This window comes from Carcharodon carcharias, chromosome 4 (genome assembly GCF_017639515.1).
Source record: "Carcharodon carcharias isolate sCarCar2 chromosome 4, sCarCar2.pri, whole genome shotgun sequence".
Taxonomy (NCBI): Eukaryota; Metazoa; Chordata; class Chondrichthyes; order Lamniformes; family Lamnidae; genus Carcharodon; species Carcharodon carcharias.
Window position 1 is genome coordinate 192,835,984 of NC_054470.1, and position 19,979 is coordinate 192,855,962.

At 46.9% G+C, this 19,979-nt stretch overlaps 1 protein-coding gene across 1 annotated transcript in view; it reads right to left on the bottom strand.

The window, feature by feature from the left end:
- Positions 1–19,514, bottom strand: part of tmem8b (transmembrane protein 8B) — a 216,768-nt gene extending 197,254 nt beyond the window's left edge. Inside the window, exons 1-4 of the mRNA XM_041185363.1 lie at positions 19,454–19,514; positions 18,819–19,008; positions 15,617–15,824; positions 12,344–12,477 (exon numbers count right to left, since the gene is read on the bottom strand). Of these exons, the coding sequence (XP_041041297.1) occupies positions 12,344–12,477; positions 15,617–15,824; positions 18,819–19,008; positions 19,454–19,514 (593 nt within the window). The remainder of the gene's footprint in view (positions 1–12,343; positions 12,478–15,616; positions 15,825–18,818; positions 19,009–19,453) is intronic.
- Between the last annotated feature and the right edge of the window lie 465 nt (positions 19,515–19,979).

The window sequence follows — 19,979 nt, forward strand, 5'->3', positions numbered from 1 at the left end:
AGGGTGTGTTTGTGTGTGTGAGGGTATGAGGGTGTGTGTGTTTGTGAGGCTATGAGGCTGTGTGTGTGAGGGTATGAGGGTTTGTGCTTTTGAGGGTATGAGGGTGTGTGTGAGGGCATGAGGGTTTGTGCTTTTGAGTGTATGAGGGTGTGTGTGAGGCTATGAGGGTGTGTTTGTAGGTATGAGGGTGTATGTGTGTGCATGAGGGAATGAGGGTGTGTGTGAGTGTATGAGGGTGTGTGTGTGTGTGTGTGAGGGTATGAGGGTTGGTGTGTGAGGGTATGAGGGTGTGTGTGAGCTTATCAGGGTGTGTGTGTTTGAGGGTATGAGCGTGTGTGTGTGTGTGTGTGTGAGAGAGGGTATGAGGGTGTGTGTGTGAGGGTATGAGGGTGAGTGTGTGTGAGAAGGTATGAGGGTGAGTGTGTGTGAGAGGGTATGAGGGTGAGTGTAGATATGAGGGTGTGTGTCGTTGTGAGGATGTGTGAGGCTGTGTGTGCATGAGGGTATCAGTGTGTGTTTGTGAGTGTGAGGGTGTGTGTGTGAGGGTTTGAGGGTGCGTGTGTGAAGGTATGAGTGTGTGTGTGTGTGAGAGGGTATGAGGGTGAATGTGTGTGAGAGGGTATGAGGGTGAATGTAGATATGAGGGTGTGTGTTGTTATGAGGATGTGTGAGGCTGTGAGTGCATGAGGGTATCAGTGTGTGTTTGTGAGTGTATGAGGGTGTGTGTGTGAGGGTATGAGGGTGCGTGTGTGAAGGTATGAGGGTGTGTGTGTGAGGGTAGGAGGGTGTGTGTGTGTGCGTGAGGGAATGAGGGTGTGTGTGAGTGTATGAGGGTGTGTGTGTGTGAGGGTATGAGGGTGTGTATGTGAGGGTATGAGGGTGCGTGTGTGAAGGTATGAGGGTGTGTGTGTGAGGGTAGGAGGGTGTGTGTGTGTGCATGAGGGAATGAGGGTGCGTGTGAGTGTATGAGGGTGTGTGTGTGTGTGTGTGTGAGGGTATGAGGGTTGGTGTTTGAGGGTATGAGGATGTGTGTATGTGAGCTTATCAGGGTGTGTGTGTGTGTGTGAGGGTATGGGTGGGTGTGTGTGTGAGGCTATGAGTGGGTGTGTGAGGGTATGAATGGGTGTGTGAGGGTATGAGGATGTGTGTGTGTGAGGGTATGAGTGGGTTTGTGTGTGAGTGTATGAATGGGTGTGTGAGGTTATGAATGGGTGTGTGAGGGTATGAGGGTGTGTGTGTGTGTGAGGGTATGAGGGTGGGTGTATGTGAGGATATGAGTGGGTGTGTGTGTGAGAGTATGAGGGTGTGTGCGTGTGTGTGTGAGGGCATGAATGGGTGTGTGAGGGTATGAATGGGTGTGTGAGGGTATGAGGGTGTGTGTGTGTGTGTGAGGGTATGAGGGTGTGTGCGTGTGTGTGTGAGGGTATGAGGGTGTGTGTGTTTGTGAGGCTATGAGGGTGTGTGTGTGAGGGTATAAGGGTTTGTGCTTTTGAGGGTATGAGGGTGTGTGTGAGGGCATGAGGGTTTGTGCTTTTGAGGTTATGAGGGTGTGTATGAGACTATGAGGGTGTGTGTTTGTAGGTATGAGGGTATGTGTGTGTGTAAGGGAATGAGGGTGTGTGTGAGTGTATGAGGGTGTGTGTGTGTGGGTATGAGGGTTGGTGTGTGAGGGTATGAGGGTGTGTGTGTGAGGGTATGAGGATGTGTGTGTTTGAGGGTATGAGGATGTGTGTGTTTGAGGGTATGTGTGTGTGTGTGTGTAAGTGTGTGTGCGTTTGTGTGTGTGTGTGTGAGAGAGGGTATGAGGGTGTGTGTGTGAGAGAGGTTATGAGGGTGTGTGTGTGTGAGAGTGTATGAGGGTGTGTGTGGGAGTATGAGGGTGTGTGTGTGAGAGAGGGTATGAGGGTGTGTGTGTGTGTGAGAGTGTATGAGGGTGTGTGTGGGAGTATGAGGGTGTGTGTGTGAGAGGGTATGAGGGTGTGTGTGTGTGAGAGTGTATGAGGGTGTGTGTGTGAGAGGGTATGAGGGTGTGTGTGTGTGAAGGTAAGATGGTGTGTGAGTGTGTGTGTGTGTGTGTGAGGTTATGAGGGTGTGTGAGGGTATGAGTGTATGAGGCTGTGTGAGTTGTGAGGGTGTGTGTGTGTGTGAGTGTGTGAGGGTGTGTGAGTGTGTGAGGGTATGAATGTATGTGAGGGTATGAGGGTGTGTGTGAGTGTATGAGGTTGTGTGTGTGTGTGTGGGTTTGAGGGTGTGTGTGTGTCTGAGGGTATGAGAGTTTGTGTGTGTGAGGGTATGAGGGTCTGTGAGGGTGTATGAGTGTGTGAGGGTATGAGGGTGTGTGTGAGGATATGAGGGTCTGTGTGTAGGTATGTGGATGTGTGTTTGTGTTTGAGGGTATGAGGATGTATGTGTTTGAGGGTATGAGTGTGTGTGTATGTGTTTGTGTGTGTGAGAGGGTATGAGGGTGTGTGTGGGGTATGAGGGTGTGTGTGTGAGAGAGGGTATGAGGGTTTGTGTGTGTGTGAGGGTGTATGAGAGTGTGTGTGGAAGTATGAAGGTGTGTGTATGAGAGAGGGTATGAGGTTGTGTGTGTGTGTGGGTTTGAGGGTGTGTGTGTGTGAAGGTAAGATAGTGTGTGAGTGTGTGAGTGTGTGTGTGTGAGGTTATGAGGGTGTGTGAGGGTATGAGGCTGTGTGAGTTGTGAGGGTGTGTGAGTGTGTGAGGGTGTGTGTGTGAGCGTGTGTGTGTGTGTGTGTGAGGGTATGAGTGGGTGTGTGTGTGAGGGTATGAATGGGTGTGTGAGGGTATGAGGGTGTGTGTGTGTGAGGGTATGAGGGTGTGTGTGTGTGTGTGAGGGTATGAGGGTGTGTGTGTGTGAGGGTATGAGGGTGTGTGTGTGTGAGGGTATGAGTGGGTGTGTGTGTGAGGGTATGAGTGGGTGTGTGTGTGAGGGTATGAGTGTGTGTGTGTGTGTGAGGGTATGAGGGGTGTCTGTGTGTTTGTGAGCATATGAGGGTGTGACGCTATGTGTGAGTGTGTGAAGGTATGAGGGTGTGTGTGAGTGTATGAGGTTGTGTGTGTGTGTGTGGGTTTGAGGGTGTGTGTGAGGGTGTGAGGGGGTGTGTGTATCTGAGGGTATGAGAGAGTTTGTGTGTGTGAGGGTATGAGGGTCTGTGAGGGTGTGTGTGTATGAGTGGGTGTGTGTGTGAGGCTATGAGTGGGTGTGTGTTTGAGTGTATGAATGGGTGTGTGAGGGTATGAATGGGTGTGTGAGGGTATGACGGTGTGTGTGTGAGTGTATGAGGGTTTGTGTGTGTGAGGCTATGAGTGGGTGTGTGTGTGAGGGTATGAATGGGTGTGTGTGTGAGAGTATGAGGGTGTGTGCGTGTGTGTGAGGGTATTAGGGTGTGTGTGTGTGTGAGGGTATGAGTGGGTGTGTGTGTGAGAGTATGAGGGTGTGTGCGTGTGTGTGAGGGTATGAGGGTGTGTGTGTTTGTGAGGCTATGAGGGTGTGTGTGTGAGGGTATGAGGGTTTGTGCTTTTGAGGGTATGAGGGTGTGTGTGAGGGCATGAGGGTTTGTGCTTTTGAAGGTATGAGGGTGTGTGTGAGGCTATGAGGGTGTGTGTTTGTGTGTGAGTGTATGAGGGTATGAGGATGTGTGTGTGAGGGTATGAGGGTCAGTGTGTGTGTGAGTGTATGAGGGTGAGTGTGTGTGAGAGGGTATGAGTGTGTGTGTAGATATGAGGGTGTGTGTCGGTATGAGGATGTGTGAGGTTGTGTGTGCATAAGGGTATCAGTGTGTGTTTATGAGTGTATGAGGGTGTGTGTGTGAGCGTATGAGGGTGTGTATGTAGGTATGAGCGTGTATGTGTGTATGTGAGGGTATGAGGGTGTGTGTGTGAGGGTATGAGGGTGTGTGTGCGTGTATGAGGATGTGTGTGTGAGGGTATGAGCGTGTGTGTGTGTGTGTGTGTGAGGGTAGGAGGGTGTGTGTGTGTATGTGTGTGAGGGTAGGAGGGTGTGTGTGTGAGGGTATGAGGGTGAGTATGCGTTTGAGGGTATGAGGGTGAGTGTGCATGAGGATATGAGGGTGTGTGTGTGAGGGTATGAGGGTGTGTGTGAGGGTGGCTGTGTCATTGCATTGTGAGTGAGTCTCTGAGTGTGTGTGTGAGTGTGTTTCTGAGTGAGTGCGAGTGTGTGTGTCTGTGTGTGAATGTGTGAGTGTGTGTGAATGTGTGAGTGTGGGTGAGTGAGTGTGTGTGAGCGAGTGTTTGTGTGTTTGGGTGTGTGTTTGGGTGTGTGTGTGAGTGTGTGAATATGTGAGTGTGTGAGTGTGTGTGTGAGTGAGTGTGTGTTTGGGTATGTTTGGGTGTGTGAGTGAGTGTTTGTATGTGTGTGAGTGAGTGTGTGTTTGGGTATGTTTGGGTGTGTGAGTGAGTGTTTATGTGTGTGTGTGAGTGAGTATGTGCTTGGGTATGTTTGGGTGTGTGAGTGAGTGTTTGTGTGTGTGTGTGAGTGAGTGCGTGTTTGGCTATGTTTGGGTGTGTGAGTGAGTGTTTATGTGTGTGTGTGAGTGAGTGTGTGTTTGGGTATGTTTGGGTGTGTGAGTGAGTGTTTGTGTGTGTGTGTGAGTGAGTGTGTGTTTGGCTATGTTTGGGTGTGTGAGTGAGTGTTTATGCGTGTGTGTGAGTGAGTGTGTGTTTGGGTGTGTGAGTGAGTGTTTGTGTGTGTGTGTGTGAGTGAGTGTGTGTTTGGGTGTGTTTGGGTGTGTGAGTGAGTGTTTATGTGTGTGTGTGAGTGAGTGTGTGTTTGGGTATGTTTGGGTGTGTGAGTGAGTGTTTGTATGTGTGTGTGAGTGAATGTGTGTTTGGGTGTGTGAGTGAGTGTTTGTGTGTGTGTGTGAGTGAGTGTGTGTTTGGGTATGTTTGGGTGTGTGAGTGAGTGTTTATGCGTGTGTGTGAGTGAGTGTGTGTTTGGGTGTGTGAGTAAGTGTTTGTATGTGTGTGTGAGTGAGTGTGTGTTTGGCTATGTTTGGGTGTGTGAGTGAGTGTTTATGCGTGTGTGTGAGTGAGTGTGTGTTTGGGTGTGTGAGTGAGTGTTTGTGTGTGTGTGTGTGTGAGTGAGTGTGTGTTTGGGTGTGTTTGGGTGTGTGAGTGAGTGTTTATGTGTGTGTGTGAGTGAGTGTGTGTTTGGGTATGTTTGGGTGTGTGAGTGAGTGTTTGTATGTGTGTGTGAGTGAGTGTGTGTTTGGGTGTGTGAGTGAGTGTTTGTGTGTGTGTGTGAGTGAGTGTGTGTTTGGGTATGTTTGGGTGTGTGAGTGAGCGTTTGTGTGTGTGTGATTGAGTGTGTGTTTGGGTGTGTTTGGGTGTGAGTGAGTGTTTGTGTGTGTGCGTGAGTGAGAGTGTGTTTGGGTATGTTTGGGTGTGTGAGTGAGTGTTTATGTGTGTGTGTGAGTGAGTGTGTGTTTGGGTGTGTTTGGGTGTGTGAGTAAATGTTTATGTGTGTGTGTGAGTGAGTGTGTGTTTGGGTATGGTTGGGTGTGTGAGTGAGTGTTTGTGTGTGTGTGTGAGTGAGTGTGTGTTTGGGTGTGTGAGTGAGTGTTTGTGTGTGTGAGTGAGTGTGTGTTTGGGTATGTTTGGGTGTGTGAGTGAGTGTTTATGTGTGTGTGTGAGTGAGTGTGTGTTTGGGTGTGTGAGTGAGTGTTTGTGTGTGTGTGTGTGAGTGAGTGTGTGTTTGGGTGTGTTTGGGTGTGTGAGTGAGTGTTTGTGTGTGTGTGTGAGTGATTGTGTGTTTGGGTGTGTTTGGGTGTTTGAGTGAGTGTTTGTGTGTGTGTGTGAGTGAGTGTGTGGGTATGTTTGGGTGTGTGAGTGAGTGTTTATATGTGTGTGTGAGTGAGTGTGTGTTTGGGTATGTTTGGGTGTGTGAGTGAGTGTTTGTGTGTGTGCATGAGTAAGTGTGCGTTTGGGTGTGTGAGTGAGTGTGTCTGTGTGAGAGGGTATGAAGGTGAGTGTGTGTGTTTCTGTGAGGATATGAGAGTGTGTGTGTGAGGTTATGAGGGTGTGTGTGAGTGTGTGTGAGTGAGTGTGTGTTTGGGTGTGTGAGTGAGTGTTTGTGGGGGTGTGTGTGTGTGTGTGTGAGGGTATGTGGGTGTGTGTGGGTGTGTGTGTGTCCATTGGACTCAGCCCATGATGCAGCTGCCAACCACAATTGCACAGTCTGAGGCTCTGTAAGGCTTGTGTTAAACAGGGACCCTCTGTATTCACGTACTGTGCAGAGAGACGGACTGAGCTCTTTGTGGCTTGGGATCGGTGCCAAGTTATGAGAGAGGGTCTGTGCCTTCAGCAGTGAGATGCTGATGAAGGAAGTCCAGATCTTTGGATGGCATCAATATTAAAGGCACTAAATGTAGGCATGTTTAATGGGACCTGAATTTAGGAATAGCTCTGTTAGAAGAGAAGCAACAGGGTAAATTATCCAAGAGTTCCTGAGAGGAGGGAGGAGGTGGGTTTGGAGGGCGGAGGGGGTGACTGAGAGATCAGAGAGCAGCAGTGAGACTGGGGAACAAGCAGCAAGGCAGAGCTGGAGAAACAGACGGTCCCGCTGAGTCAAAGCAGCCAAGGATCTTGACACTGATCCACTGGGTGAGTAGATGACGACGGGAGTGGAGCACTATGTGAAAGAGCATCACACCAGGAAGAGGTTATTCAGGCCCTTGGACATGCTGCAATATTCAAATAGATCATATGATCCTGTAGCTTAACTCCATTTTCCCTGCCTTGTCTCCATATCCATGACTACTGTCCAGTCTGTGCAATATGTCCTCATATTTTGACATCTTTTGCCTGATATCATTCTGATACAGCAGTGCTGCACTCTCTCCTCGCTTGTTCATATCCCTCAATCCATTTCCCGTATCCCTCTACCCCACCTACCCACTTCCTCCCCGTATCCCTCAATCCCACCAATCCACCTTCTTCCCAAGTCCCTCAATCCCACTCTCTCATGCTCTTTCAAACCTTCCCTGCCCAATTCCCCAACCAATCCCTCGGTTTCCTCTCTCCACTCAATGGTCTCTTATATTTTCCACATCATAACTTTACACACAAACATACGAATCAGGAGCATGAGTAGACCATTCGGCCCCTCGAGCCTGATCTGCCATTCAATAAGACCATGGCTGCTTTGATTGTGGCCTCAACTCCAATTTCCTACCTGCCCCTGATAACCTCTGACTCCCTTGACAATCAACAATGTACCTAACTCAGCCTTAAAAATATTCAGTGACCCAGCCTCCACTGCTCTCTGCGGAAGAGAGTTCCACAGACTAACCACCCTCTGAGAGAAAAAAATTCTCCTCCTCTTCATCTTAAATGGGAGACCCCTTATTTTTAAACGGTGTCCCCCTAGATCCAGTCTCTCCCACCAAGGGAAACATCCTCTCAGCACTTGCCCTGTCAAGTCCCCTCAGGATCTCATTATGTTTCAATAAGGTCGCCCCTCGTTCTTCTAAACTCCAGTTTAGAATGAGGATGGGCCCAACCTGTTCAACCTTTCTTCATAAGATAAACACTTCATCCCAGGGATCAGATGAGTGAACCTTCTCTGAACTGCTTCGAATGCGCTCGTATCCTTTCTTAAGAAAAGAGACCAAAACTGTACACAGTACTCCACATGTGGTCTCACCAAGGCCCTGTACAGCTGCAGTAAAACTTCCCTACGTTTATATTCCATTCCCCTTGTAATAAACACCAACATTCCATCTGCCTTCCCAATCACTTGCTGTACCTGCATACTAACCTATTGTGATTCATGTACCAGGACACCCAGATCCCTCTGTACCTCAGAGTTCTATAAGTTCTCTCCATTTAAATAATATACACCTTTTCTATTCTTCCTCCCAAAGTGACCAGTTCACATTTTCCCACATTATACTCCATCTGCCAAGTTTTTGCCCCCTCACTTAACCTGTCTAGGCCCCTTAACAGCAGTTACACGGTAGGACAAAGCGGGCAGGAGAGATAAATGGGGTGTGTAAGAAAGGTACTGCGATAATCAGAAGTAACTTTGATCTACATGTAGACTGGGAAAATCAGATTGGCAAAGGTAGTCTGGAAAATGAATTCATAGCGTCTTGTCGGGACAATTTCTTAGAGCGGATGACATGAAAATTGGTGGGGTGGTAAATAGCGAGGAGGATAGCCTTAGATTAAAGGAGGATATAGATGGGCTGGTCAGATGGGCTGATCAGTGGCAAATGGAATTTAATCCGGATAAGTGTGAGGTGATGCACTTGGGCAGGACAAACAAGGCACGGGAATACACGATGAATGGTAGGACCCTGGGAAGTACCGAGGATCAGAGGGACCTTGGTGTGCATGTCCGCCGGTCCCTTAAGATAGCGGGACAGGTAGATAAGGTGGTTAAGAAGGCATATGGGATACTTTCCTTTATTAGCTAAGGCACAGAATATAAGGGCAGAGAGGTTATGCTGGAACTGTATAAAACGCTGGTTAGGCCACAGCTAGAGTATTGCGTGCAGTTCTGGAATCCACATTATAGGAAGGATGTGATTGCACTAGAGAGAGTGCAGAGGAGATTTACCAGGATGTTGCCTGGGCTGGAGAGTTTTAGTTATGAGGTGAGATTGGATAGACTGGGGTTATTTTCCCTGGAGCAGAGGAGATTGAGGGGGGATATGATTGAGGTGCATAAAATTATGAGAGGCATAGATAGGGTAGACAGGAAGGAGCTTTTCCCCTTGGTGGAGGGATCAATAACCAGGGGGCATAGATTTAAGGTAAGGGGCAGGAGGTTTAGAGGGGATGTGAGGAAGAATTTTTTTACCCAGAGGGTGGTGGGAATCTGAAAGAGTGGTAGAGGCAGAAACCCTCATAACATTTAAGAAGTATTTGTATGTGCAGTTGTGATGCCATGGCATACAAGGCTATGGGCCTAGTGCTGGAAAATGGGATTAGAATAGTTAGGTACTTGTTTGAGTGGCGCAGACTCAATGGGCCGAAGGGCCTTTTTCTGTGCTGTAGACCCCTATGACTATGAGCAGCACATTTTGGAGCCAACCAGAGAGCAGACTATTCTAGACCTGGTAATGTGCAACGAGACTGGATTAATCAATAACCTCATGGTGAAGGTGCCTCTGGGTGACAGCAGTCATAACATGATGAAATTTCATGTTCTGTTTGAAAGCGAGAAGTGTGGGTCCATGATGAGTGTTTTAAACCTAAATATAGGGGAGGTGATGGTGTAGTGGTATCGTCACTAGACTAGTATTCCAGAGACCCAGGCTAATACTCTGGGGGCCAAGGTTTGAATCCCACCACAGCAGATGGTGAAATCTGAATTCAATGAAAAGTCTAATGAAACCATTATTGATTGTTGTAAAAACCCATCTGGGTCACTAATGTCCTTCGGGGTAGGAAATCTGCTGTCCTTACCTGGTCTGGCCTACGTATGACTCCAGACCTACAGCAATGTGGTTGACTCTTAAATACCCTCTGAACAAAGGCAGTTAGGGATGGGCAATAAATGCTGGCCTTGGCAGTGATGCCCACATCCCATGAATGAATATATAAAAAAAACTACAAGCATATAAAGGCAGGGCTGGCTACGATGATAAAAGCAAGACTCTTCAAGAAGTCACACGGACTCTGTGCTAACTCTGTTCCTCTCTCCACCGATGCTGCAAGAACTGATGAGGTTTTCCAGCATTTTCCTGCTTTTATTTCAACTGGGCGATGGTGAACTGGGAAACCAGGTTCAAAGGTAAGGCAGTAGAGCTGCAGTGGCAAACCGTTAAGGAGATATTTAGATGTAATAACGCTCAGGAAAGATGTATCCCAGTGAGAAAGAAAGACCCCTGAGAAGGATGCACCAACTGTGGCTAAATAAACAAGTGAAGGATAGTATTAAACTGAATCACGAATCAGCGAAAATTACTGGTAGGTCAGAGGATTGGACAGATTTTAAGAGCCAGCAAAGAACGAGTAAAAAAAAGTACTAAAGAGGCAGAAAGCAGAGTACGAGAGAAAGGTAGCTAGTAATCTAAAGACAGGTAAAGAAGTTTCCACAAGTATTTGAACAGGAAAATGGTAACTTTTCCTCAAGAGAGTCAGTCTGGGCGATTGATAATGGAAACCAAGGAAATGGCAGGGGCGTTGAGCAGGTATTTTGTGTCTGTCTTCACTGAGAGGACTTCGAAAACTTCTCATAGACTCTTGAAAATCAAGAGGTGAGAGGGAGGGATGAACTTAATACAATCACCATCACCAAGGAAAAGGTGCTGGGAAAACTATGAGACCTAAAGGCTGACAAGTCTCCAGGGCCTGAGGGCCTGCATTCTAGGGTCTTAAACGAAGAGGCTGCAGAGATAATAGATGCATTGGTTATAACCTTCCAAAATTCCTTAGATTCTGGAAGGTCCCAGTGGATTGGGAAATAGCTAATGTTACACCGTTATTCAAGAAAGATGAGGGGGTGTGGGGGGGAGGGGCAGAAAACAGGAAACTATAGGCCAGTTAGCTTAACATCTGTCATAAGGAAATAGCTAAAATCCATTATTAAGGAGGATATAGCAGGATCCTTAGATAGTGACAATTTGATCAGGCAGAGCCAACATTATTTTATGAAAGGGACATGATGTTTAACTAATCTGTTATTCGATGAAGTTGCATTCAAGGTGGATAAAGGGGAATCAATAGATGTGGTGTACTTGGATTTCCAAAGACATTTAATAAGATACCACATCAAAGGTTTCTATACAAGATAAGAGAACATGGTATAAGGAGTAACATAGTAACATGGATAAAGGATTGGTTAGCTAACAGGAACAGAGAGTAGGGATAAATGGGTTCTTTTCGGATTGGCAAGCTGTAACTAGTGGAGTGCCACAGGGGTCACTGTTGGGGCCTCAACTAGTTACAATCTATATCAATGGCTTGGATGAAGGGACCAAATGTATTGTAGCTAAATTTACTGATGACACCAAGATAGGTAGGAAAGTAAGTTGACAAGAGGAGGTAAAGAGTCCAAAAGGGATATAGGCATGTTAAGTGAGTGGGCAAAAATTTGGCAGAAGGAATATAATGTGGGAAAATGTGAACTGGTCACTTTGGCATAAAGAATAGAAAAGCAACATATTATTTAAATGGAGAAAGATTGCAATACCCAGTGGTACAGAGGGATCTGGGTGTCCTGGTACATGAATCACATAAAGTTAGTATGCAGGTACAGCGAGTGATTGGGAAGGCATGTTGGCAAGGGGAATGGAATATAAAAGTAAGGATGTTTTGCTACAGTTGTAAAGGGCACTCATGAGACCACATCTGGGGGACTGTGTGCAGTTTTGGTCCCCTTATTTAAAAAAAATATAATTGCTTTAGAAGCAGTTCCAAGAAGATTCACTGGACTGGTTCCTGGGATGAAGGGCTTATGATATGAAGAAAGGTTGAACAGGTTGGGCCTAGACCCATTGGAGTTTAGAAAAATGAGAGGTGATCTTATCAAAACATATAAGATCCTGAGGGGACTTGATAGGGTAGATAGCAGGACAATGTTTCCTCTTGTGGGGGGGGTGCTAGAATTAGGGGACACGGTTTAAAAATAAGCGGGTCCCCCATTTATTAGACCATAAGACATAGGAGCAGAAATTAGGCCATTTGGCCCATCGAGTCTGCTCCACCATTCAATCATGGCTGATAAGTTTCTCAACCCCATTCTCCCGCCTTCTCCCCATAACCTTTGTTACTGATAATAACCATTTATTACTGAGACGAAGAGAATTTTTTTCTCTCAGAGGGTCGTTAGTCTGTGAAATTCTCTTCCCCGGAGAGCAGCGTGGGCTGGGTCTTTGAATATATTCCAGCGACAGGATTTTGATAGACAAGGGAGTCAAGCGTTATGGGGGACTGACGGGAAAGTGGAGTTGAGACCACAATCTGATCAGCCACAATCTGATTGGTTCAAGGGGCCAAACGTCCTACTCCTGCTCCTCTGTTGCTGTGTGCTCCAGGGAACAATTTGCCTGGATCGATTCCCCCTTCATAATCTTGAATTAGGTCACCTCGAATTCTCCTCCTCTCCTGACAGAGCAAGCCCATGATTACTGACCTGCTGCTATTGCATTACATTTCCCAGTGCATGAGAGTGCTCTTACAGTGCACAAGACTGACAGGCTGTTGGAGGAATGAATAGGGAATTTTATCCATTTCCCATAAACGACTGTCAACAGTAACAGGAAGAGCACATTTCACACAGTTACCCTGCTCTCATACTCCATTATGTCATTGACTTGGTAATATTAGATGAAGAGGGCTCAGCCCGACTTACTTGTAGAGTACTGATCTGTTGTGTCCTGGGATCATCTGATCTATCACGTAACCAGGATACACGACAGGGATCCCAATCAATCTCTGCACAATCAATTGGGGTTGGAAGAGGTATTGACATTCCTCATAGAGGCCCTGGGGATACAAAGCAAAAGATATTAAATCAGACAGCATGCCAGCTGATTTCCCTGTTTGGTGACCTGCCCTTGGTACACTTGTGTGCTTATGGCAGAATAATGAATCATCAGAAGGTCAGTGTAACAACAACAGCAGCTTATATTTAAATACTTGGGGGATGAGGTGGGACAAGGGAATCAACTTCTTATTTATTCATTCACAGGATGTGGGTGTCACTGGCTGGGCCAGCATTTATTGCCTACCCTTAGTTGCCCTTGAGAAGGTGGTGGTGAGCTGCCTTCTTGAACCACTGCAGTCCATGTGGTGTAGGTACACCCACTGTGCTGTTAGGGAGGGAGTTCCAGGATTTTGACCCAGCGACAGTGAAGGAACGGCAATATATTTCCAAGTCAGGATGGTGAGTGACTTGGAGGGGAACTTCCAGGTGGTGGTGTTCCTATCTATCTGCTGCCCTTGTCCTTCTAGATGGTAGTGGTTGTGAGATTGGAAGGTGCTGTTGAAGGACCCTTGGTGAGTTGTTAGTCAGGGAACATTTAGTGATCAGTGATCATGGTATCATATGGTTCGGGGAGTGCAATGGAAAAGGACAAGGGGCAATCTAGAGTAAAATATTGGAGGAGGGCCAATTTCAATGGGGTGAGAACAGATCAATCCCAGGAAAATTGGAATCAGAGGTTGACAGGCAGAACTAAAACACAACAATGAGCTGCCTTTAAAGAGGGGATGGTTCAAGGGCAGTCAGGATGGTGAGTGACTTGGAGGGGAACTTCCAGGTGGTGGTGTTCCTATCTAACTGCTGCCCTTGTCCTTCTAGATGGTAGTGGTTGTGGGATTGGAAGGTGCTGTTGTAGGACCCTTGGTGAGTTGTTAGTCAGGGAACATTTAGTGACCAGAAGGGGAAAGGCAAGGGAATCAAAGCAGAGCTCCCTGGATGCCTGAAGAGATAGATGGAGCAAAACAAAAAGGGCAGATGTCAGGCTGATAACACAAGGCTGAATATAGGACATTCAGAAAGGAAATGACAAAGGAAATAAGGGAGGTAAAGACAGGCTATAAAACATAACATAAAAGAGAATCCAAAAGTCTTCTTGAGGCATGAAAACAGTACGAGGAGGGGAGAGGGGCGAATTCAGGACCAAAAAAGGGATTCACTCATGGTGGCAGAGCGCATAGCTGAGGTGTTAAATGAATATTTTGCACCTGCCTTTACCAAGGAAGAAGATGTTACCAAAATCATAGTGAAATTAGAGGCAGTTGAAGACACTGGATGAGCTAAATACTGATAAAAGGAGGTATTTGAAAAGCGAGGTAAGTCACCAGGGCTGGATGGGACGCCTCTGAGGATACTGTGGGTAGTAAGGTGGGAAATTGTACAGGTACTGGCCATAATCTTCCAATCGTCCTTAGACACAGGAGTGCAGCCAGGACTGTAGGATTGTAAATATCACACCCTTGCTCAAAAAGTGTGCAAGGATGAACCCAGCGATGCCAGGGAGGTCAATTTAACTGTGGCTGTGGGAAAGCTTTTAGATACGATAATCCAGAATGAACAGTTACTTAGACAAGTGTTGATTAATTAAGGAAAGCCAACACCGACTTGTTGAACACAAATCGTGTTTACTGACTGTGATTGAGGGGGACAGAGAGGGTTGATAAGGGTAATGTGGTTGCTGTGGTGTATCTGGACTTCCAAAAGACTTTTGATAATGTACCACATGGTTGGCTTGTCAACAAAGTTGGAGCTCATGCAATAAAAGGGATAGTGGTAGCATGGATACAAAGTTGGCTGAGTGACAGGAAACAGAGAACAGCATGGAGATTTGTTTTTCAGACTGGACGAAGGCATACAGTAATGTTCCCAGGTGTCAGTGCTAGGGCCACTGCTTTCCTTGATATAAATCAATGAATTGGACTTGGGTGTACAGGGCACAATTTCAATATTTGCAGATAATGCAAAACTGGGAATTATTGTGAACTGTGAGGAGGATAGCGATAGACTTCAAGAGGACATAGGCAAGCTTGGTGGAATGGGCAGACAAGTGGCAGAGACAATTTAACGTATTGAAATATGAAGTGATACATTTTGGTAGGACGAATGAGGAGAGACAATATAAAATAAAGGGTGCAATCCTAAAGGGGGTGCAGAAGCGGAGAGACCTGGGCCAGTACCTGTACAAATCATTGAAGGCGACAGGCTGGTTGAGGAAGTGGTTAATAAGGTTTATGAGATCCTGGGCTTTGTAAATAGAGGCACCGAGTACAAATACAATGAGGTTAAAGACCTTTAGGAAACATTGGTTTGGCCTTAACTGGGATATTTAGTCCAATTCTGGGCACCGAGCTTTATAAAGAATGTGAAAGCTTTAAAAAGGGTGCAGACAAGGTTTACTAGAATGGTTCTATGGATGGGGGGGTTTCAGTTATGTGAATATATAGGAGAAGCTGGGGTTGTTTTCCTTAGAGAAGAGAGAGGTTGAGAGTAGATTTGATAGAGGTGCTCAAAATCATAAGGTGTCTGGACAGAGTAGATAGGAAGAAACTATTCCCATTGGTGGAAGGATCGAGAACCAGTTGAAGGCGATTGGCAAAGAACAACTGGAAACATGAGGCAAACCTTTGTAATGCAGCAGATGTTTAGAATCTGGAATGCATTGGCTGAGAGTGAGGTGGAGGCTGATTCAATCAAGGCCTTCAAAACAGAATCAGATAAGCACCTAAAGGGAAAATATTTGCAGGGCTACACAGAAAGGTCGGGGAGTAAGATTGGCTGAGTTGCTCTTGCAGAGAGCTGGCACAGACACAATGGGCTGAATGGCCTCCTTCTGTGCTGTAACCATTCTATGATTCTATGTTGTCTTTGACATAGCAAAATGTCCCAAGGGAGTTCACAGGAGCATAACCAGACAAAAACTGACACAGCCACACAAAGCAATATTAGGACAAAAGACCAAAGGACCAACATTCATCCCTCAACTAGCATCACTAAGATAGATCAGCTTCTCACTATCTCATGGCTGCACCTTACATTGAGCAAATCAGCTGCCAGATTGTGAGTGACTGCACTTCAGAAGATACGTCAGTGGCTGTAAAAACCATTTTGGGGTGTCCTGAGACCCTCTCTGGCCGTGGGGTTTACCTTGACTGAGATTTTCCCTTTATCCTTTGGTAGGTGAGCAGCAAGGAACCAGTCTCCCAGGAGCGGGTTGGTGATGTTGAACACCCCTGTTGTGCGGTTTGGAAGAGTCCATGTCAGAGTGACTGCGAACGATCCTGGCACAATGGTGTCTGTCGGAAACCGGGTGTGGAGGGGGTTAATAACTGGCGGAGCCCCGGATCGGAAATACCTGATAGGGATCGGGAGAGAAGTAAGAGTTAGGAAGGGAAATAACAACCTCCGTTTGTATAACGCCTTTAATATAGTGAACCGTAGTAATGCAAGAAACCGCCGTATAATAAACTTATAAAATGTTAAGGAATATATTGGCTATCATAGAAATCTTGTGCAGGAGGCTTCCAATGTCAGTTTGCTGGCTGATAAGCACAGGACGGGTCTGTTATCTCTGTCAGTGGATATATCCCTAGCACAGACGTTCCTGACAAGTTTGGATCTCGTCACCCACGTGGAAACCAAGCGTGCGAGACAAAGGTTAAGAACAGGTTCTCGAGAAGGAATAAATCACCTCCGGCTGGAAGGAGTTTTCCGAAGTGACTCACGCTGGCTTCGGCCTACTTCAGATGGAGGGAGGCTGGAGGGAAGGAGCGTCACAAGACTCTGGCTGCTGAGCAGAATGCTGCTACAGAGACCAACACTTACTCTCAGCCATCCGTCTGCTCATCCTCCGGGGAACTGCTTTCACCTTTTTACAGCTCGTATGCTTTTCCTGTCTGTTTAGCTTACATATCATTACCTAAACTATTGTTTTTTTAATAAATCACTTAACAAAATAATTTAAAATCACTGATGAGTTCGGCCCCCTTTTTGGGTATTCTGTGACTCTCGGGCCAGAATCTTATATTATAAGGACCTTCACGCGAACGTCGCACAACAGAGTTCGCCACCAAGCCACAGTCAGAAATATTAGGACAGGTAACTTAAAAACCTAGTCAAAGATGTAAGTTTTGAGGAGCGTCTTGAATGTGGAATGAGATGCAGCAGAGTAGAAAAAGAAGGAAGTATTATAAAAGGAAGATAATGGCAGAGAGAGAGAGGTTGGCATACAGAGAGAAAGCATGCAGGACATTGGAGATAACCAAACTCTATCTTGACTTTGGACGATAGCATCAATTTGGCTGATATTGCCTCAGCCTCCCATTGTTCAGATTTCAATCTGGCAAAGATCGTATATTTAGTGGTTAAGGTCTGGAATGCACAGCCTGAGAGTGTTTTCTCATTCTTTCACGTGATGTGGGTGTCGCCGGCTGGGCCAGCATTTATTGCCCATCTCTAACTGCCCCTTGAGGAGGTGGTGGTGAGCTGCCTTCTTGAACCGCTGCAGTCCGTGTGGTGTAGGTACACCCACCGTGCTGTTAGGGAGGGAGTTCCAGGATTTTGACCCAGCGACAGTGAAGGAACAGTGATATATTTCCAAGTCAGGATGGTGAGTGACTTGGAGGGGTACTTCCAGGTGGTGGTGTTCCCATCTATCTGCTGCCCTTGTCCTTCTAGATGGTAGTGGTTGTGGGTTTGGAAGGTGCTGTCTAAGGAGCCTTGGTGAATTCCTGCAGTGTATCTTGTAGATGGTGGGAGTGAATATTTGTGCCAATCAAGTGAGCTTATTTGTCCTGGACAGTGTCAAGCTTCTTGAGTGTTGTGGGAGCTGCACTCAACCAGGCAAGTGGGGAGTATTCCATCACACTCCTGACTTGTGCCTTGTAGATGGTGGACAGGACATGAGTTACTCGCTGCAGGATTCCCAGCCTCTGACCTGCTCCTGTAGCTACAGTATTTATATGGCTGGTCCAGTTCAGTTTCTGGTCAGGTTCAATCAAAGCTTTCAAGAGGAAGCTAGAATGTTATCTGAAAAGGAAGAATGTGCAGGGCTACAAGGAGAAGGTGGGGGAATGGCACTCGGTGATTCTTTTTTGTTTATTCATTCATGGGATTTGGGCGCCATTGATTAGGCCAGCATTTATTGCCCATCCCTAATTGCCCATGAGAATGACAACTGCTCCTTCAGCGAGTTGGCAGAGAGACAACGGGCCAAATGGTCATCTTTTGCGTTGTAACTATTCTATGATTCTGCAGAAAGGAAGAAGGTAAAACAAGAGGATGGAGGAAACAGGAATAGGGAAGAGAGACAGGTTAAAGGGAAGACAGAATGTAAAGGTATATTGAGGGGAGACAATGAAAGTGAACACAGGAGGCAGGCAAGGAACAATTGAAGGCCACAGGACAATAGGAGGCCACTCAGCCCATTTTGTTTGTGCTAGCTCTCTGCTAGAGAACTTGAAATCCCAGTACTTGAGCTTCTCCCCATCACCCCTGCATCTCCCTCTACTCCAACAACACCTTCAGATGTTGCCACAAATTATCCATACTCTGAGGAAAAGCATTACTCCCTCCATGTGCTTAAAGGATTTTCATCGAACCTTTTTAAATTGATTAAACCTCCTCACTGATTCCCCAGGCTTTCTGGATTCACTCCATCAAACTCCTCCTCGGTTTTATAAACTAAGAGGCTACGTGGAACATATATAGAACCAAAGTCAGACTGCATGGGGTACTGTGAGAAAAGGGATATGGAGACCCTGGAGGAGGTGCTAAAAAAAAACAAAGATTTACAAGGATGACATCACACCTGAGAGGTTATAACGATCAGGAAAGGTCATTTGTCTGAAAGGGAGAAGGGCTGAGGAGCTCCATCATCGATGATATTAAACTTACAAAGAGTTTGGTAGAGGGATCGTAGAGAGGGTATCTTCACTTTCGGGGGAGACTGAAAAAAGGGGCCTTTAATTGAAGACAGTCACCAATAACTGCAACGTGGAACCCAGGAGGATGTGGACTTCACTGCCATCAGTTGAGGTGAATACCATTGACGCGTTTCCGGAGAAGTTGGATAAACACCTGACGGGGAAAGGAATAGGAGGAGAGGTTGACGGGAGTAAGATGAAAGGAGGGGTAGCAGGAGGCTCAGGTGGAACATAAATAATAGCATGGGTTATATGGGCTGAATGGCCTGTTCCTGTGTTGTAAAATTCATTGTAAAGTGGCACGCCACAATTAATTGTTCCCGGCTGAACTGTGACCCCCACTGACCAACCCACCACCACCCCCCACCCTCCTGTTCCACCTCACCAGTCCCGACAAGGGGTAACTCGGCCCCAGGACTACTCACACTGTGATGTCTCGATCCGGGCAGCTATCTCCAAAGCTGCCCCCTTGCTCCTTGAAGGTGATGAGGTTCCAAACAGCCACCACCGTGTCCTCTGGCACGTGGAAGTGAAAGAGCTCGGCGCTAGCGAACGACGTGAAGGCGTTGAGTTTGCGAGGGGTCCTGGTGAAGTAATCTGTGATAAAGCGACACTCTGGGAGGAGAAAGAGGCAGAAGGGAAGGGAGTGGTCAGTCACGGACTGCGTGATGCCAGCGAGAGGCTACGAGGCTTGCCGGGGCCGTTCAGCCCGCTGTAACGTTGCCGGCTCTTTGTTTGGAGTTTTAACGATTTCATCCCCTACCCCCTGCTGCCCGGACCTCGGTCTCCTGTCACAATTATAACGCTGCCAATTCAAATAAATTTTGGACGGGTTTGGCAATATGTGCGGCAAGTTGGGGAGGAACACGGGGTGACAGGGAGGCCTGAATATCCCAGCAAGAGTGCCCTAGCTGACACCTATCAGTGAGTCATGCAGCACAGAAGGAGGCCATTCGGCCCACTGTGTGTTTGCTAGCTCTTAGAAGGAAATATCGAATTACATCGGACTTACTGCACTGAAAAACGACATTTGGTCCATGCTAGCTTTTATGCCCCTCACCAGCATCCTCCCAGCCCCCTTCATCTAACCCTGTCAGCAGCTTTTTCCCAATTAATCCCATTTCCCCAGGGCCTCCAGGTTTTGACCGTTTAAATGTTTCATGGGAGCTTTACTCAGTATCTAACCCCGTGCTGTACCTGTCCTGGGAGTGTTTGATGAAGACAGTGTAGATGGAGATTTACTCTGTATCTAAACCCGTGCTTTACCTGTCCTGGGAGTGTTTGATGGGGACGGTGTAGAGGGAGCTTTACTCTGTATCTAAGCCCGTGCTGTACCTGTCCTGGGAATGTTTGATGGGGTCGGTGTAGAGGGAGATTTGCTCTGTATCTAACCCCGTGCTGTGCCTGTCCTGGGAGTGTTTGATGGGGACAGTGTAGAGGGAGATTTGCTCTGTATCTAACCCCATGTTGTACCTGTCCTGGGAGTGTTTGATGGGGACGGTGTAGAAGGAGCTTTACTCTGTATCTAACCCCGTGCTGTTCCTGTCCTGGGAGTGTTTGATGGGGACGGTGTAGAAGGAGCTTTA